General features: G+C 32.1%; 1 protein-coding gene across 1 annotated transcript in view; it reads right to left on the minus strand.

Moving 5' to 3' along the window:
- The window catches only part of LOC126882030 (trehalase-like), an 86,871-nt gene extending 70,729 nt beyond the window's left edge, over window positions 1–16,142 (minus strand). The window contains exons 1-2 of the mRNA XM_050646804.1: window positions 16,014–16,142; window positions 4,060–4,671 (exon numbers count right to left, since the gene is read on the minus strand). Coding sequence (XP_050502761.1) covers window positions 4,060–4,667 — 608 coding nt within the window. The 5' untranslated portion in view covers window positions 4,668–4,671; window positions 16,014–16,142. The remainder of the gene's footprint in view (window positions 1–4,059; window positions 4,672–16,013) is intronic.
- Window positions 16,143–17,034: the final 892 nt, after the last annotated feature.

Here is a 17,034-nt window from a genome sequence, read left to right on the forward strand (position 1 = left end):
TTGTTAACCAAGAGCGCTAAGTGAGGCGGCCGTCAATGTGAGTGCAAGGTAGATGCACCATTAGACGGCCGGAATGGTGCATCTCTTTCGCACTCACTATTGACGGCCGCCTATATGCAATTAGCGCTCATTGTTAATAATTAAAAATAACAGCTTAGTAATAAAATAATGACAAAAATTTTTTCAGGATTTTGTAGGGTGAACTTTAAACTTTGATTTGGCCACTTTCTAAATTTCATAGTAATAATTTTTAACTGAGCCTTGAAAATGGCGATTTTCGCGTTTTTCAAATATTAAATCGCGTATAACTCACCAAAAATAATAGCCCAATAAATGACCGTTTTGGAGTGTAATTTCCAGGGGCAACTCCGAATTGCATGAAAATTTGGATTTATGTTCTACTTACCCTCCACTTTAAAGTTGAATTTGTGCCGTTGGTTGCTTTTACTTGGGGGGTGACATTTACCCCTTCTCGGAAGGTGAAAAACGCGCGTTTAAAATAAGGCCGGAAATGTATAAATTGACTTATTTTAAGCACCTTTTGTTCTATAAAGTTTTTTACGTAAGTCAATACTTTTCGAGTTATTCGCGATTTAAAATGTTGATTTTTCGACAAAAAACTACGTTTTCAGACCGTTTTTCCAAAAAAATAACTCAAAAAGTAGATATTTTATTGAAATAAATATTTTTATCAAAAGTGTAGCCTATAAAAAAACTTAAAAAATTGTGTACCAGTAAAGTCTACAAATTGAGAAGAAGCAAAGTTGTAGCTCATGAAAAATAGGTTCTTATTCGTCTAATTCCAAATCGAATAATTTAACGCGAAATCACCGAAGAAAAAAGCGTTTTTCGGGAAAACCTTATTAACATTTTTAAAGTATCGAAAAAAAGCTTATTATTTGTTTTTTTTTACAAAAGTTTACAGCATCAAAAATAAGCGAGTTAAGTAAGCTGTAAGTTTGATTGGTTTGAAGTGCTTATTTTTGAAAACATTTGGTTTTATAGTAAAAAAAAAATTTTCTAAAAATTTTTGAAAAATTTCATTTTTCAAAATAACTTAAAAAGTATTAGTGATAAGAAAAATCTTAAAGAGTAAAAAAATGTAGGTTTTGCTATTATAAATATGCTAGTTTCATTTTGTTTCTCTGTAAGACAAAAATTGGTTAAGATATGGCTGTTCAAAATTTGCATACACTCGTGATTAGTGACCCATTCAAGCTTTCTCAATTATAACCCTTTCAAAAATAAACACTTTAAACCGGTGAGACTGACAGATCATATAAAAAATAGATAGGTAAGTTAATTGTTTGTAAATCGGTAGCGATTAATTTCATTTGGGGAGCTAAACACGGCGAGATTTTCATGATGTTTTACAAAAAAAGAGGGCCAACTTTATTTTGAGCGTAACTCGCTTATTTTTAATGCTAAAACTTTTGTTAACAATTAAAACAAAGCTTTTTATAAACACTTTAAAAAAGTTTAAATGGGTTTTTCCCGAAAAGTGCTTAATTTTTCGGTGATCTCACCTTTAAATATTCGATTTGGAATTAGACGAATAAGAACGTATTTTTCATGAGCTACAACTTTGTTTTTATTTGATTGATAGACTTTACTGATACACCATTTTTTTGGTGTTTTTATAAGCTACACTTTTGCTAAGAATATTTTTTTCGATAAATATTTACTTTTTGAGTTATTTGCGAAAAACCGTCTGAAAACGTAGTTTTTTTTGTGGAAAAATCAACATTTTCAATGGCAAATAACTCGAAAAGTATTGACTTACGTAAAAAACTCTATAGAACAAAAGTGGCTTAAAATCAGTCAATTTATCCATTTACGGTCTCATCTTGAACGTAGGTTTTTTCACCCCCGGGAAGGGGTGACTGTCACCCCCCAAGTAAAAGCAACCAACGGCACAATTTCAACTTTGACGTGGAGGGTAAGTAGAACCTAAATCCAAATTTTCATGCAATTCGGAGTTGCCCCTCAAAATTACACGGTATCGCTGAATTTCCCGTTCATTTACTGGGCTATAAATTTTAGAGAAAAATCACAAGAGACCTTTTTTGCTTAGAGACCTGGATCCCGCTTACCAAAAAAAGTTGATTAATAACAAGCTGAAAATTTGTTAATAGCTTGACGGTGTCTAGTCGGACAAACTTTGACGTATGGGAACACTGGAACAGGGGAAGTTTTAATTGTGGAACAGTTTAAAAATTTGGAACGTCAGATTACGAAAACGTTCCATGTGTTTTCTCGGACAGAACTTCCAATTGATTTGTTACCATTTCATTAAACCCTCATGCAAAAATCAGACTGGTGTTTATCACCAACTGGGCATTTTAATGAGTGGAGCACGAAGAACATGTCAAATGACAGAAATCATGTTGGTTAGTAATAGGAGTCTGATTTTTTCATGAGAGTTTAATGAAAGGGTAACAAATCAATTGGATGTTCTGTCCGACAAAATACATGGGACGTTTTCGTAATCTGACGTTCCAATTTTTTAAACTGTTCCACAAATAAAACTTCCCCTGTTCCAGTGTTCCAGTGCATTAAAGTTTGTCCTACTAGACACCGTTAAGCTATTAACAGATTTTCAGCTTGCTATTAATCAACTTTTTTTGATACGCGGGATCCAGGTCTATTATAATGATCCAAAAATCTAAGAAAATTGAACGAATCGAAAAAATTTATGTTTTGAATTTGTTTAAAAAAAATGTTTAAACAATTTTCTGACCGCGGCACCTCCCGGCACCCTGCGGATTTGTTATAAGGAACTCTTTTTTAGTAAGTTTGTGCAAAAAAATTGAATCGGAATAATTTACCTAACGGAAGCGACCATACAGCCTGGACTATACAACTGCGAGCAATTAAAACTAATCGGAAATCATTCGGTCATTACGAACCATTACGAACTTGGGTCTCCAGTTACGTCACGACTCCCTTCTCTTCGAGATGCGCAATATATTATCTTGTTATTTATAGTATCATGTTATTTATAGTATCATGTTATTTATAGTATCATGCGTAGCACTATACCGCCACCACCAAAACTAACGCTCTGTATGAGGTTACAACTGATATACCTACTGATCGCCAACTCTTCTGTAAACGAAATTTTGTAAATCTTGCTTCAATATGGTAAAACGGTATGCCAGATGTAACCCAGAATGTTTTGGTGGTGGCGCCAATGGAGTGATATTTCTTGGAAAGGAGATACCGAACTTGTGGTGGTACATTATGACAATGATATGTACATTAAAATCATTTTAGAAGATCATATTTTGCCATTTGCCAGCCATATTGGATAACAAATTATTGTTAATGCACCATGACGTAGGTCTTCATGTCCGTAAAATAGTGAATACTTACCTTGATGAGATTCAATTTAAAAATTATATTGGCCACCATATAGCCCATATTAAAAAATCCGATTATACGATTTATATGATACATTAAAACATCGGAATCGGAAAAGGAATCCTATTTCTATGATACTGGGGGCGGCAAAAAATTTGTTTCACACGTTAATTTCAAAATATGCAATATTTTTGTCCGTGAGTGTATAAAAAAGGCTAAAAGAGGTGTGGACAGAAACCATATGTTTTGAACAAGAAACAAGATAGCGGATGGAACTACAATAACAAGAGAACGTTGTCAAAGGAAGGTAATTTCAAAAATGTATGTCAGCCATTATTGAAGCAGATAAGGAAGCAAAAGAAGAATAAGGTACTAATTAGTTTAAATCTGAAGATAGGGAAGGAATGCAAAGTCATAAAAATCATACAAACGAGAAAACTGGAATATCTAGGCCACGTAATGAGAGAAGCAAAGTACTCCATGCTAAGGCTCATAATCCAAGGAAAAATCTCGGGAAAGAGAAATGTGGTACGTAGGAGGATTTCCTTGTTGCGAAATTTAAGGGAGTGGTACGGGTGCAGTTTAATACAATTGTTCAGAGCCAACACAGTTAAAATTGCTGTGATGGTAGCCAACCTCCGATAGGAGATGGTACTGCAAGAAGAAGAAGTTTAAATCTAAATATATTGAACATACCTTTCTACCATAGATAATAAATTTTGAATCAATCCTTTAGATGTTTCCATCATTTCACTCAACAGTAAACCTTTTAATATCCAATAGGAGTCCCAATAATAATATTCTTTGAATCTTCCTCCAGGTATTATAAAAGGATACTGTACAGGTATAAGTGAATGGGTTTCTGGATGATCGAACACGTGATAAGACACCTTCCTTGTTAAAGTAGGCCAAATATTAATTATATGCTGAGCAAACTTTCTCACCACAGGGTCCTGGATCTCTTTTATTATTTTGGGCTCTTTTTTAAAATCACGTGGATACCATTCTTCTAATTCTCCAATTGGTTTGAAATTTTGATAAACGAACTCTCTAATTTTTTCTCGAGTAGGCCTTTCATCGTTCTCGGCCATCAGATTATGAAAGTTTTGTAAAGTTACGTTTACAGGATGAATCATAGCCATGTCTACGAAGGTTTTGGAATCGTTAAAAATCTTTGCGGTTTGGACTAGATGAAGGAGGTCTCCTTGGCAGTATATGGGACTGTGGCAAGATTGTTTATGCTGTGAGGCAGTGGTCAATTGAAGTAAGGATATAATTGTTAAAACTTTAAACGTTAATTTCATAGTTCTAAAAATAAATTAATAAAATATTAGATAGTACTTTTTCACAAATACTCAAATAATTATATCTGGAACTCGGAGGTAAACTACACTATGTCGACATGGTGTTGTTTTGTTTTTTTCCCTTTAACTCACTCAGCTCTCCAAGAGCTTTCTAGAGGTACTTTGTACTTTGTACTAATACTAATACTAATACTTTGTATGTACTAATGACCACGAAAACGAAATTACCAAAAGAATAGAACACTATGTTCAAATAATTTAAGAGGTAAAAACGTCATGTAAACTTGGGTGTATTTACCTCACAGTTACTAGCTGCAGGCTGACGGTAAACAACACTATGTTGACTTAGTGCACTGAGCACCTAGCGGCAAACGGGTCATAGATGACTGTTCTTCTTAACAGAAATAAATCCGTTTGTTTTCATCTATTCTTTTTCTATAATAATAGTTATACAGAAAAGACGAGAAAATTACGGATCATACACGATACATGTATTTGGGCTCAACTCTGCTCTAGGTTGTTGACCAACAAAAGGTTTTCAAATAATTATATTATAATTCATCATACAATAGTTCATCGGGCTACTGGATTCTGAACTCATTCAAAAACAAGTCAAAATTTAACTCCACCCAAATAGTTGCTACGGCTCCGCCCATTACGTATAAAAATTGAAAGCCGCACCTGTGGCGAAAACTAGACTAACCTCTAACCTGACTAATCTGTCAAAACTGCTTTTGTATGTCCGCACAGCCCAAGGATTATAACTGAACCGACTACAAGCACAAGCCAATTGCAGATCCTAGCTTTCTACGCATACGCAGTACGAATGGACTACGTATTATGGAAATGTACTTAAAACATATAATTTCACCTAAAATACATCAAAGTTTTAATAATTTTTTCTACAATCACTTGATAAAGAAGACTTTTTCGCTTGTCAATGGCAACGAAAAGTTGACGTTTATTGAGTTTAGTGAGAACCATACCACCATACAATACAAACAAATTGAAAATTCATACTCATAAAGGCGCGTTGTCCGTAGCAACCATAAATCCATACAATACAAACAAATTGAATATTCAAACTCATAAAGTTAATGATTTAAAAATAGTTTCATTTTATTAAATGATTGTAGAAAAAATGTTGTATGTATTACAAGCATAAAGTGACATTATTGCTTTCGAGAAATTAAAGCGCTCCGCTACACGTCGCGTGGTAACTAATACTCTCAAGCAATAATGTATCACTTTTCGCTGTTAATACATAAATAACTATTACCTATAGGGTATCCCAAAAGTAGCGGAACGGTCGAAACTTGACGAAATAAACATTGTATCGAAAAACATTGTATCGTAAAAAAGAGATAAAATGTAGAATCGAGATAGCCCGCACCACATTTTTAAAAATGAGGTCATTCTTCTGTAATGATACCTTGCAACTTCAACTTCGAAAGCGCATGATTAAATGCTACATTTGGTCAGTCCTCTTGTATGGTGTCGAAGCATGGACATTAAAAATATCCACCATTAACCGTTTGGAGGCCTTGGAAATGTGGCTGCACAGACGTATTCTGAAAATAACATGGACGGCTATGCTGACAAATGTGGCAGTCCTTAAGAGAGCAAATGCTACCCGCGAGCTGCTTGATAACATCAAATATAGAAAGATGGCCTATTTTGGACACGTAGTAAGGGGAGACCGGTATAATATTCTTCAACTTATTATGATGGGTAAAATCGAAGGACGCAGAGGAATTGGTAGAAAGCAGGCCTCTTGGTTGAAGAATATCCGGGAGTGGACAGGAATAAAGAAAGCAGAACACCTATTTAGAATAGCTCGAGACAGAGACAGTTTCGCCATGTTAATCGCCAACGTCAAGGGGACTTGATAGGGCACGTTAAGAAGAAGATCGAAAAACTGAAAAATACGTGTTGAATAAGTTTCAAAAATATATCCAATGACAGTAAACATGACCCCCACTCCACCTCCTAGAGGTGGGTGGGGGTAACTTTAAAATGTTAAATGGAAACCCCCTGTTTTTATTGCAGATTTGAATTTCTTACATAAAAGTAATTAACTTTTATTTGAGACTTTTTTTGAACTGTGGATAGGTGGCGCTATAATTGGAAAAACAATGTATCCTGATACCATAGGTAAAATATAAAAATTGGTCTAATATCTCGAGAAATACACTTCCAAATGACAACTCAAATACACGTGTTTTATATTTTTCAAAAACTTATCGAATGAGACCAACCACGACCCCCACTCCACACCCTGGAGGTGGGGTTGGGGTAACTCTAAAATCTAAAATAGGAACCCCCATTTTTATTCCAGCTTTGGATTCCTCATGAAACAATAAGTAACATTTATTCGAAACATTTTTTAAAATTGTTGGTAGATGGCGCTAATAAATCGTATTTTTATAGCGCATCAATCAACAATTCTAAAAAATGTAGGTTATTAAAAAATATTAAATATGAATTGTTTGGTTTATCATTTGGAGGTGTATTTCTCGAGATATTAAACCGTTTCTATAATTTACCTATGTTATCACGATAAATATTTTTTCCCGATTTTTGCGCCATCTATCCAAAATTCGGAAAAATGTCTCGAATAAAAGTTACTTACTTTTACGTACGGAATCCAAATCTGCAATAAAAACTGGGGGTTTCTTTAAGATTTTAAAGTTACCCCCACCCCACTTCTAGGGTGTGGAGTGGGGGATCGTGTTTAATGTCATTGGATAGATTTTTGAAAATGATTGAACACGTATTTTTCAGTTTTTAGATCCGATGTTTATTTCGCGAGATATTCGACCGTTCCGCTACTTTTGGGACACCCTGTATATAATCAGTCATAATCATTGCAGATAAGTACATAATTATATGAAACTTCGTAAAAAGTCATGTAATAGGTAAATTGAAATCTTTACCTTACCATTTATAAAAACAACTTATTATTTACATGAAATCTTGATCAATACTGACAACTAACATTTTATAAAAATATCTATTCATTCATTCATTTTAGAGAAAAATTTTTAATTAGAAAATTGTAGTAAATTAAAAAAGCCACAATTTGAGCTACGGTAAGTTTAATTTCGTTAATTTGTTGTTGCAAAACAGCCCGCGAAATGTCCAAAATGGCCGTTTTTATTCTTTAAGGTCTTAAAAAGCCTTCTATTAAAAGTTTTTCTCTAAAACTAATGAATATTTTTATAAATTAAGTTGTCAGTATTAATCAATATTTCGTGTAAATAATAAGTTGCTTTTATAAATGGTAAAAATTTCAATCTATTAACATGACTTTTTACGAAGTTTCATATAATTAGGTCTGTAAAGATCTGCGACGATTATATAGGTATGACTGAAGGGTACCTACCTAGATACGTATTAATTTATAGAATTATTAAAATTTTGATGTATTTTAGGTGAAATTACCTGTATGTTTTAAGTACATATCAATAAACTTATACTAATACATTCTTACCGCGTATGCGTAGAAAGCAAGAGGTTATACAATCGGCTTGTGCTTGTAGGCAGTTTGGTTATAATCCTTGGGGTTGTGCGGACATGCAAGTTTCGTTAGTTTTCTTTCTTCTAGTTCCTTTTCTAAACAGTCAGACGGTTACTTTGGGCAGTGTTGCCAATCGCGTTTCTCTAGATAATATTTCTCTTAAACAAGGTATACTAACGTTTAACCATAAAATATTTACAGGAAAGAAAGGAAATAACTACAAATAACCATAAGTTTATTTTTGTTATTAGTCTGTTGTAGTAGATTGGTAGTTACACTGAAACATATAGGCAAATATCTGATTATTTTTACTGATTACAACTCTCAAACAGATCCGCAAATCGGATTATTATACGACGCTTGGCAACATTGACTTTGGGCGGCGTTATGGGTTGTGGCCCTCTGAAAAGAAGACAGATAGTTGAACGATATTTTATACAATGTGTATTAACCTGGTATGGATATCTGTGTGTTGAAGTTTTATATTGGTCCACTATTTTAAATGCAGTTCAACTCAATGCAATGTTCCAAAATTTTCTCGTTTATTCTGTATATTTTTGTTGTTTTTATAGAAATCGTGGTTATTAATACCTTGTAATAAGCAATCAACAAATATTGTGTATCCTCTCCTAAAAATTGGTGTTTCTATTTCGAGTGATATTATACACATAATTTCAAAAGTTATTTATGCTAAATAAAATAAAAATTATGCTAAATTTAAACAGATTATAAAAGAAACAGAAATAAAAGTATTATTATTTGTTAATTTTTTGTTGAGCTACAATATGACAACAACAAATTGACAACATTTAATTGTTGTTATTTCTTTTTTTTTAAGAGTCAATAAATACATATTGGTTCATTAATAATAATGTTCTATTTGTGATATAATATAGACAATTAAATGGACAACCAAACAACATGCTTTGTGTTTGGTACATAAAAAAACCTATTTAGTATTACAATGGTATTACCTCATAAATAACATTTTTTATAAAATCTTTTATAGTGCGTCTAATAATTTAGCCAGAGACTGTATACTACGGAAAAAACAGAATCTGTTCAGATTGTTATCAGTTGTTAAATGGCTGATGTTGAGCGTTTTAAAGAATTCTTCGACTCACTTTTATTTTTTTTATATTGTAGCTTGATAATTTTACAACACCATACTTTTCGGTGAATTTAAACCATACTTTTCACTTTCTCAGGTATTAGGTATATTTTTATTTTGTTTCTTAGCGACAAACGTTTCCTATTTTACGGCATATTATTATTATAGAGCTTTACGCACTTTGTGACAGCCGACACCGACCCCAATTTTTATGCAGGTTATTTTTAATCTCATTTTAGATAAATACGATAATTAATAAAATAGTATTGTGTATACAAAAATATTTTGGCCGATATTAACTGGTAAATTTCTATGAAATGGTTTTAAAAATAATGAGAATGGCCGTTAGTACAGGTTACCGATATTGACAGGTGGCCGTTAACACAGGTTTTACTGTAATCATATTTAACTAAAATAAAAATTTGTTTCGTGAGAAGTAGCTAATTTTTGGGCTTAAATACCTTCAAACTCATTAAATTTTTTATAAGTATAGATCAATCCTATCATAGGTAAACTGCACTATGTCACTGTAAATTACCATTAATTACAGTAATTAGGGCATATTTTAACGTTTTATTAGTTGTATTGTACAAACTACACGCACCGGCAAAATTAGCCGAACACCTTAAAAATGGGATATGTTTGATGTCACGAATTATTTCCTAAACCAGTGGTCCGATTTAAGTGATTCTTTTAGTATGTTATAGCCTTATTATTTAAGAATATCATTGTAATAATATTGTTGCTAGACAGATAAATATCATTTTATACCGGGTGTAACAATAATACTGTGTTTTTTTCTCAAAGTTTGGAACACCCTGTGGACTATTCTAGCATATATAAAATATTGAAATTAAAACTTAATTATAGCCTTAGGCTTTCATAACATTTTCTTTTTTGATTCATTTGCTTATGTTGGAAAAGAAAAAAGTTATGGGCTTTAACAACTAGCCATGTTTTTCATTAATAAATCCTCATAGTAGGGGAGGAAAGTATGCTAAATTTGCAGTTACTCGAGCGTTATGGGGACCTATTGGATTGTGAATATTATGTGCTAAATCCAGAAAAAGGTTAAGTTCAGTTTTCCATATAGTAGGGGACTTTTCATTTTTTAATTTATTTTCCATTTGAAGCAATCGTTTTTTCCGATTATAGCGCGATATATCCATAATTCGAAAAAATGTGTCGAATAAAAGTTGCTTATTTTTACGTAAAGAATCCAAATCTGCAATAAAAATTGGGGGCTCCTATTTAAGATTTTAAATTAAATCCCCCACCCCACCTCCGTGCAAGGACGTGTTTGGTTTGGTGCCATTCGGTAGATTTTTCAAAAATATTGAATACGTGTATTTTGCAGTTTTTCGATCTGATGTTCAGCTAGTTCAGCTGAAATCCACGGGAGGTCGTCATTGTGACATCGCTTACATCGCTTATTAATTTATTTATTTAATACACATCTATTGAATTACTTCAGGCTTGTTTATTAAACTAAGCAATAATGATGGTAGGGGAGCCCAAGCGGGGATTTTTTCAGTTACTCGAGTGCGTCAGATTATCACATGGGGGGAAACCTTGTACCCTGTAAATGTACCTATACCATATATTGGTTCTTAACACCGCGGAATTCATTAAGGGGGACCGAGAAAAAAATCTATTCTTAGAAAAACTCGAAATCGTCAGATTAAGATAAGGTAAGTTAAGTACATGCAAAATAGTGTATATTTCAAAAATTTGACGATTTGAGCGGGACGTAAGAAAATGGGTGAGTCACAAAGTTTCACAAAAAAAAGCGAATATTTCACGAAATAAACGTCAGTTCGAAAAACTAAAAAATGGGTGTTCAATATTTTTCAAAAATCTATCGAATAATACTAAACACGTCACCCAACGAAATGAACGCAAATGATTTATCAGGTCGTAAAACTGCAAAATACACGTATTCAATATTTTTCAAAAATCTATCGAATGGCACCAAACACGTCTCCCCACGGAGGTGGGGTGGAGAGTTACTTTAAAATCTTAAATAGGAGCCTCCAATTTTTATTGAAGATTTGGATTCTTGACGTAAAAATAAGCAACTTTTATTCGCAACATTTTTTAAAATTATGGATAAATGGCGCTATAATCGGAAAAAAGGATTGTTTCAAATGGAAAATAAATTAAAAAATGAAAAGTCCCCCAATATATGGAAAACTTAACTTAACCTTTTTCTAGTTTTAGCACATATCATTCACAATCCAATAGGTCCCCATAACGCTCGAGTAACTGCAAATTTAGCATACTTTCCTCCCCTACTATGAGGATTTATCGATGAAAAACATGGCTAGTTGTTAAAGCCCATAAATATTTTATTTTTTAACATAAGCAAATTAATCAATAAAAGAAAATGTTAAGAAAGCCTAAGGCTATAATAACTGAGTTTTAATTTCAATATTTTATATATGCTAGAATATTCGAACTCCCCTGTGTTAAGAGCCAATATATGGTAGAGGTACATATGCAGGGTACCAGGTTTCTCCCCATATGATAATCTGACGCGCTCGAGTAACTGCAAAAATCCCCGCTTGGGCTCCCCTACCATAATAACATATGATCACATTGTCTTTCAGACCGAAAGATACCTAATTATGGGATATATATGATTTTTAAAATATTCAGACTGCTCTACTGAAAAGTTGCTTAAAATGACATAGTGTAGTTTACCTTCGAGGTCCAGATATGGAAACAGCTATAATGGACAAAAAAGAAGAAATTAGCCTTAAAATACTGGAAACAAATGAAAGAGGAGCAGAATGAAGGTAACAAAATAAGAGGCATCGAATAAAGAAAACAGTGAAATATATAAAGGATTATTAGTCTGGGCTGATTATCGGAGAATAGGCCATTTTTGGAAAAAGTTATTTACCAGCAATTTTATTACTGGAATCGAATCTTATGATTGTATATATTAATAATATAGATAGGCAAAGTCCACAGATAGTGTGCTACTTTTTTTATAAACAAAATGGCGCCCGAAATTCGTGTTTTTTTCAATTTTTGCTCTATAACTCCAAAGATTTTAACTTTAGACCAAAAACACCCAAATAAAAATTTACCGCAATTAAATTCTGCATAGAGACGTGTCTTTTTCGATTTACTTCTACGAAAACTTTCCCCGGAAAAAGCGGGTTTTTCCAACAAAATCTTTAATTTTCAACTAAACTTTTAGACAAGTAGTTGTTAATCAATAATTAAATAACTTGGTAACGTAAAATCCCTTTCCGTATGTATTACAATTGTAGAAGCCGATGGAAATTGAATGAACAGTTTAGCAACAATTGAAATGTTAATTAAAAATTTACGCTCGCTATAATAACGACAATAATTGTGATGCATAAGAGTAACTATGATTTTTTCATAAAAAGACACTATACCTATCTAATGTACTTTACAGAATTGAAATCGGAATATTTAAGCGGCATCAGGAATATTTTAAAATTATAAACAATTTTTTGGCTTATAAACAAATAGAATATCTCGGGAAATATTAAACTAAATTAAATTGTGAAAACGGTATTCGAAATACAGCGGCAGGACGCTTCTTTTAAAAGAAGAAAACGTTTAGTTATGACGACTGGTTCCTGAGATACAACCGGTCAAAGTTGATCTAAATTTACGGCAAAGATATAAACAATAGGATCATAATTTTCAAACCATCACCTTTTTATTTTTGTCCTCTTTCTCCACACCAATTTTCATATCTTTAAAATTCTCATAACATATATTATTATAATAAAAACTATCGATAATACGTGTGAAAATTGCCAAAAATAGCAAAATTCCAATCAAAAATTAGGTTGGAGAAAATGTAACCCTCAAAGTTCAAAATCGGTATACGTTAAAAAAAATGCATTTTCTCGGCTCCCCATAGAGCAATTTCCTTCATTCTTTTTTTGTTCCTAAGTAACTCGAGTAGAGCCATCGAACTAACGCATTATTAAATGTCAAACTTGCTTTTGTTTTGTTATAATAAATTAATTTATTTAATATAACACAATATTTTAATTTGTTTAAATAAAAATTGTTTAAATAATTATACAGCTTTCAAATGAGAACATTTATGTTTTTAACTTTAAAAGGTACACTTGTAGTAAGTTTATCTAAAAAAAAAGCCTACAACTGGAAAAAATATGTAATTTTCTGTTCTTATAAATAAATTAATCTATTATAACAAAACAAAAGAAAGTTTGACATTTAATAATGCGTTAGTTCGATGGCTCTACTCGAGTTATTAGGAAACAAAAAAAGAATGAAGGAAATTGCTCCATGGGAAGCCAAGAAAATGCATTTTGTTAACGTATACCGATTTTGAACTTTGAGGGTTACATTTTCTCCAATCTAATTTTTGATTGGAATTTTGCTATTTTTGGCAATTTTCACATGTATTATCGATAGTTTTTATTATAATAATATATGTTATGAGGATTTTAAAGATATGAAAATTGGTGTGGAGAAAGAGGACAAAAATGAAAAGGCGATGGTTTAAAAATTATGATCCTATTTTTTATATCTTTGCCGTAAATTCTGGTCAAATTTGACCGGTTGTATCTCAGGAACCACTAGTCATAATTAAACGTTTTTTCTTTTAAAAGAAGCGTCCTGCCGCTGTCTTTCTAATACCGTTTCCACTGTTTAACTTAGTTTAATATTTCCCGAGATATCATATTTGTTTATAAACCAAAAAATTGTTTATAATTTTAAAATATTCCCGAGGCCGCTTAAATAGTCCAATTTCAATTCTGTAAAGTACATTAGATAGGTATAGTGTCTTTTTATGAAACAATTATAGTTATTCTTATGCATCATAATTATTGTCGTTATTATAGCGGCCGAAAATTTTTAATTAACATTTTAATTGTTGCTAAACTGTTCATTCAATTTCCATAGACTTCTGGAATTATAATATATATGGAAAGGGCTTTTATGTTACCAAGTTATTTAATTATTAATTAACAACTACTTATCTAAAAGTTTAGTTGAAAATTAAAGATTTTGTTGGAAAAACCTGCTTTTTTCGGGGAAAGTTTTCGTCGAAGTAAATCGGAAAAAACACGTCTCCATGCAGAATTTAATTGCGGTGAATTTTTATTTGAGTGTTTTTGGTCTAAAGTTAAAATCTTTGGAGTTATAGAGCAAAAATTGAAAAAAACACGATTTTCGGGCGCATTTTGTTTATAAAAAAAGTAGCACACTATCTGCGGACTTTGCATATCTATATTATTAATACATACAATAATAAGATTCGATTCCAGCAATAAAATTGCTGGTAAATAACTTTTCCTTGTATTTTGCTAATTAACCCAGAGTATATGTATGTGTGTGTACGTGGCATCCTATTGATTTCGGAGGATATGTACATTTCATCATCATCGTTAATGGCGTTTCAACTTTTCGTGAGTCTTTACCGCGTTTACTATTGCCTTTCATGTTTGTCAGTACTGTGCCACTATTTCCCATTGTCTCATTCCCATTTTCTCCAGATCATCTCTGACTGCATCTTTCCCCACTTCTTTTGGGCCTTCCTATAGACCTTCTGCCATCTCGTCTTTCTCAAAACACTTTGTTTAGACGATTGTCGTTTGGCCCTGTCCATCTCAGTCTATTGGCCTTTATTATGTCTTAGATTTTCCTTTCCGAAGAAAGAATCTAACTTGTTGTGCCTGCGCCTCCATTCGTTTGTCACGCTCTCTCTGCAAGGGCCATATTTATCACTAGAAGGATTTTACGTTAGTATCCCTGGGTAGAAGAAGTCCCTGTCTTCTTTTGTTGTCCTCTTTTTGTTGACCTTGTCCCTATCTTTTTTTGTTTGCGTCCATGTTTAGCTTCCATACACGACTGCTAGTCGTATTATGGTTTTGTATCTGGATTTTTGCACATTGTGAGAGAAGTTTTGACTTCATTAGATGTTGGATTGCAGAGAAAAATCTGTTTCCCGTCAATACTCGCGTTTCATCTTCTCGTTCGATGTTGTTGTCATTGCTAATTGCAAACGACCATATATGTTATTTTGTTTTCATTTATTTTTAGAACGATATTTAATGCAACTTCTTAAAATCTTGAGAAAATGTACGTAACTTCTAATGTTGATTGTGCTACCTCATCTACGTCATCGGCAAAAGCGAGTACGATTTTTTGCTCCTCGAGCAGATGTCTGATTTGATTTTTGGATCAATTTTTTGCATGACATATTCTAAGGCTGGGTTAAACAACAACGGGGACAGCGGAGCTCCCTGTCTCAATCCAGAATTTACGCAGAATGCATTTGATAAATATGTACATTAATTTGGTGATCTTAAAACAAAACAATTAGAATATTTAGAACAGTGGAATGAAATTATACTGGTGCAAAACAGAGAGACGACCTTAAGAAAAATATATAATAATTTGAATATTCGATTGGAAAAAATGCAGAAATATAAAAATGAGAAATAAAATTACTAGCAGAGTGAGGACACATTTAAAACTTAAAAAACAACCAAATAGAAGTAAGTATACATCTCATAAAATGGATATGAATATGTTTAACAATACTTACCATAATCCTTCATATTACAAGCTACTGACGATAATAATGATGATGATGTGAAAGCATGTTTAATTATTTCAATGAGATTTTTAGTAAAAACAATATTTTGTTGGCAAAAGCAATGACTTCATTGGTATAAGTGGTACTTACCTAGAGGTAGACAAAATGGAGAATTGGAAAATAGGAAAAAGCCATCAACTATCATTAAAATTTTGGATCTTAAAGTTTAAAATTGCAAGATTGACATATTTTGAGATATTAATTTATGACATTACAAACATCATTAATTCAAAATAATACCAGGTTTTACTAATCATTTATGTTCACAATGAGTTAACTTAATTGAACATGAATTTTAAATCACCTATTTAGGAAAAATACAAAATATTACAATTTATTAATTGTTCGGTATATTCCTACAATGTTTGTCCATATATTTAAAAAATATAAATAAATAAATAAAAATTAATAAAACATTAAATCGTATACGCTATGAGCTCGTAGGTAGAGGGGATAATTAAGAATTCGCGAGCGCCAGTAGTGACAAGTCTGTAAGCTTTTACCGGAAATTTGACATAAATGTCAAAGTGATTAATTTAACACATTGAAATTAAAAACATTAATAGGAAATAATATTAGGTGGTCAAAGCTGTGGTGTATATTTTTACCTTAAATATACTAACGTTTTAAGTACTGAACTTAAGTTTTTTTTTAATATTTCGTAATATGTAATTATAAATTAATCTAAGCGCCATCTACACGATAATTGTGAAAGTATCCGAAGTAAGAAATTAATATTTCATTAATAGAACGTTAAAATGATTAGCAAAATCTTTAAAAAATCGATTACAGTTTAATTACTTTTTTGAGTTGTAAATATTAAGCGATAACAATTAACTAATAAATTTAAAAATTACCGGTGAAAGTTGCATTAGTAATCCGCTAGGAGCGACACCAGCGAAGCTCAGAGCGTATACATATAATGTACTAATGTCTGATCAGTAACATCCTTTGTAGATTAAGGTGCTGTGATCCCAAAAAAACATTACTTTAGAAAACTCTTTTTAGGTATACAGTGAGGACGTTTGAGTTGGAATAAATTTATTATCTCGAGAATGGGTGAATTTGAAGAGATTTATCTAATTTTTATTTTTAAATTATGACTTTTTGG

This window comes from Diabrotica virgifera, chromosome 3 (assembly GCF_917563875.1).
Source record: "Diabrotica virgifera virgifera chromosome 3, PGI_DIABVI_V3a".
NCBI lineage: Eukaryota > Metazoa > Arthropoda > Insecta > Coleoptera > Chrysomelidae > Diabrotica > Diabrotica virgifera.